Raw genomic sequence first — 4,040 nt, forward strand, 5'->3', positions numbered from 1 at the left:
CTTTGAACATGTGCCACGTGCCTAATTTTTTCCCCGTACTAGTCTGTTTGGCAATTTTTTCCCACACGTATTATCAAAAAAATTGAAAACTGTTGTTTAAACACACGTACCAAACGGGCCCTTATTTTTTCTATTTTACACAATCACTTCTCAAAAACATCTATATTAGATTATCTATTATACGCTCTATTTTACTTAAATAATTATTTTTATTTTATTTTTTTCATTTAGTATCTCTCTTCTCTTAGATCTAAAAAATAATTCTCTTGCTTCTCACCTCTCTATCATCCCAAACCCACAAACACCCGCTTCTCTTGCCTCTTAACTTTCTAGCCTCTCTCCTCTCTTTCATCCTTTGTTGTTGCTCTACTTCTTCTTTGCCACTGCTTCCTCTTCCCCGCCTTCTTTGCAATCAGGGTTTAATGATTCATATAGACTTTGTATATGGATTTGATGAGTTGGGTTCTAGATTTAGGATGAGTCTGATGAATTTGCAAAGCATGTTGCTAGGATTCAAGAGGAGATAGAGTCAGGGAAGAGAGTTAGGGGAAGAGAAAGAATTTGATGGGAGAGGTGAGAGAAAATAAAATACAAAGCTACACTAGCCGTGTATATTTATACGGTTATTGTAGCAAAAAAATAAATATACAATATTATGGATGACTGATATGGGTAGCTTTTGAGCAAAAATGTATAAAATTAACACATTTTTCTATTATACACCCACTAATGTGAGTGCTCCTAAAAGCAAAACTGTAATTATACAATGAACTATTCTTAGATTGAACATTTGGTTTGAGAATTTAATATGTTATTATTTTGGGAAAGTGATTTTATTTTATTTAAGGAATGTGATGTTCATGGGTGGTCTAAATTATTTGAATATTCATTGATGGTACTTTTTATTTTTTATGACGCTTGTTCTTTATCTTTAGGTGAACATATTAACAGATTTTTCTTATTATATAGACTTATTTGAAACCAGAAAAACTTTACCAATTGCAATTTTATTATTATAAAAAGCTAATTAATTGAACTAACTTGAAATCCACCTTACATCAATGGGTTTTGGTCTTATTATCCGCAACAACAAGGGTGAAGTGCTTGTTGCATCTTGTGACCGAGTGGAGAAGAGTTTACACCACCTGTGCACAGCGGCTTTTGTAACGAGGAAAGCTTTACTTTTCTGCCAAAGTACTAGTTTTTCTAAAGTGGAAGTGGAAAGCAACTTTGCTGAACTTGTGGATTTTCCAAACTCTGACAGAATATGCTCTCTTGAGGCGACATGGATTCTAGAAGACATTAGTTTAATTTGTGATAGTTTTGATTTTATTTATTTTACTAGTATTCTCTTACGATGTAATCGTACTGCACTAGCTTTAATTAGTGCCACAAAAGAGAAAAAGGAGATTATTGTTTGGCTAGAAAAATGTTTATATTTTCTCATTACATCATGATTTACGTTAATAAAATTTACTATTGTTTCAGCTCAAAAAAAAAAAGAAAAAAAAAAAAGCATGAGATCCACCTCATTGTTTAGATATATACATTCACAATGCTTTTAGCTCCAACCTAAAATGGTTTATGTTTCATCCCCACTTCTGTACCTATTGCAAGGATGCAACCCCTTAAAACCCCCAATCATCTACCGTTCATTTCAGACATCACCCGATGCATACATTAAACACATTGAGATGTACGCTCAAGATCGAGCGTTGCACTCAGGAAAAAAACTACATGCCCACCTGATCACAACCGGCTTTGCTCGTTTAACCCATTTTGCCGCCAAGCTCATAGCCCTCTACACGGTTTGTGGAGAACTATCCCATGCACGCAAGCTGTTCGACAAAATTCCCACAACAAATATACACCGTTGGATCGCCCTTATCGGAGCCTATGCTCGGTGCGGCTTTTACCAGGAGGCTCTGGGTGTGTTCCGTGAGATGCAAGGACAAGGGTTGAGACCAAACAAGTTTGTCATTCCCAGCATTCTCAAAGCCTGTGGTCATGTCTTGGACCGAAAATCCGGGGAGAAAGTACATGGGATAGTTTTGAAGTGTTCATTTGAATCTGATGCTTTTGTGAATAGTGCATTGATTGATATGTACTCGAAATGTGGCCAAGTTGAAAAGGCGTGGCACGTATATGATGGAATGGTTGAAAAGGATTTGGTGGCATTGAATGCTATGGTTTCGGGCTATGCTCAACATGGGTTTGCCAAAGAAGCATTGGATTTGGTGAAAAAGATGCAAGCTTTAGGAGTGAAGCCTAATGTAGTGACTTGGAATAGCTTAATTGCAGGGTTTTCACAAAAGGGTGATCAAGTAATGGTATCTGAACTGTTTAGTTTGATGTATAGCAATGGGGTTGAACCTGATGTGGTATCTTGGACTTCAGTTATATCAGGATTTGTGCAGAATTTCCGTAATGATGAGGCATTTGCTATGTTTAGAAAGTTATTGGATCATGGGTTTTATCCGACTTCTGCTACAATAAGTAGTCTCTTACCTGCTTGTGCAACTGCGGCTAATGTAAAGTGCGGGAAGGAGATTCATGGGTATGCATTGGTGATTGGAGTTGAGAATGATATATTTGTAAGGAGTGCTCTTGTTGACATGTACTCAAAATGTGGATTTATAGCTGAAGCAAGGAATTTGTTCTATCAGATGTCTGAGAAGAACACAGTTACTTGGAATTCAATGATATTTGGGTGCGCAAATCATGGGCACTGCAATGAAGCAATTGAGCTGTTCAATCAGATGGAGAAGGAAGATGGAAAGAAGCCTGATCACCTGACTTTCACAGCAGTTCTAACTGCTTGTAGCCATGCAGGGATGGTTGAATTTGGACAGAGACTGTTCCACTTGATGCAAGAAAAATACAGGATTATGCCAAGACTTGAGCATTATGCATGCATGGTGGATCTTCTTGGTAGAGCTGGAAAACTTGCTGAAGCTTATGATATGATTAAGGGAATGCCCATTGAGCCTGATTTATTTGTATGGGGTGCATTACTAGGGGCATGCAGGAATCATGGGAATGTAGATCTTGCTGAAGTAGCAGCTGAGCATTTGTCAGAGCTTGAGCCTGACAGTGTAGGAAACAATTTGCTACTGTCAAGTTTGTATGCTGATGCTGGAAGTTGGGGGAATGTTGTCAGGTTGAAGAGAATAATGAAGAAACGGAGGTTAAGAAAATTTCCCGGGTGCAGTTGGATAGAGGCCAGCTGATACAAAAATATCACTCTAAAAGGTTGTACAATGCTTCATACAGAACAGAGAGATATTTTGTGGGATCCTTCAAGTGATCATCAGCCACATCCTTGCTTCATGCATGGTTCGACTCCTCATTACAGGGTAGTTGAAAATTATTGCACAACCCAGAATATGACATTAGTTACCACTTTTGGAACAGGATGGGAGCTGTGTTGGAAATGGACCATTTAAACTCGGAAAGAAAATGAGCTGCATGCTATCAATGATATCAGGAAAGGGTGTAAGATATAGCAGATAAACTTCTGTGATTTCCAATGAAATCTACAGCAGGATGTTTATTGTCCATCGGCTACTCTTGGGGACAATCAATCCTTTGCAACTAGATCAAAAATGGAAGACAGAAGTTCGGAATGAAGATCATCCTCTGCCACCAAATTTATTCTCCTCTCTCTGCCTTTGAATGATATTAGGGGGAGAGTAATAGGAGCCACGGTTCTAATTATTTTCAGATTGCCAATTCCATAACTCATAATTATATATAATTCTATTGTTAAATTGATCTCACACTTGAATTTGAAGAAAAACATGCCCCATATTTTCTCAATCTTAATCCACCAACCAATGGCTCGGTGATAGTTAGCATAGTGAAAACATCTAACATTAGAAAGACGACATTCCACCACACACGATGTTAATATCCAACTATCAATAAGTTCAAAACCAAAAAAGAAAAGATACGTGTGATTCCAACCAAGAGGTCGGGGCTTGATGTGATAGTAAGTGTTTTTGCACGAAATTAACATATTGTAGGTTGGAGTCAAAATA

General features: G+C 37.6%; 1 protein-coding gene across 1 annotated transcript; it reads left to right on the top strand.

Moving 5' to 3' along the window:
* The first annotated feature begins 1,523 nt into the window (after nt 1-1,523).
* LOC115986495 (pentatricopeptide repeat-containing protein At5g59600) lies at nt 1,524-3,819 on the top strand. Its single transcript, XM_031109596.1, has one exon. The coding sequence runs from the start codon at nt 1,578-1,580 to the stop codon at nt 3,228-3,230; it is 1,653 nt and encodes a 550-aa protein (XP_030965456.1). The 5' UTR covers nt 1,524-1,577; the 3' UTR covers nt 3,231-3,819.
* Nucleotides 3,820-4,040: the final 221 nt, after the last annotated feature.

The sequence above is a fragment of the Quercus lobata genome, chromosome 1 (assembly GCF_001633185.2).
Source record: "Quercus lobata isolate SW786 chromosome 1, ValleyOak3.0 Primary Assembly, whole genome shotgun sequence".
Taxonomy (NCBI): domain Eukaryota; kingdom Viridiplantae; phylum Streptophyta; class Magnoliopsida; order Fagales; family Fagaceae; genus Quercus; species Quercus lobata.

Excerpts from the sequence above, each read along its gene's own strand:
- LOC115986495 (XM_031109596.1), top strand. The coding sequence starts at position 1,578 with ATGGTTTATGTTTCATCCCCACTTCTGTACCTATTGCAAGGATGCAAC.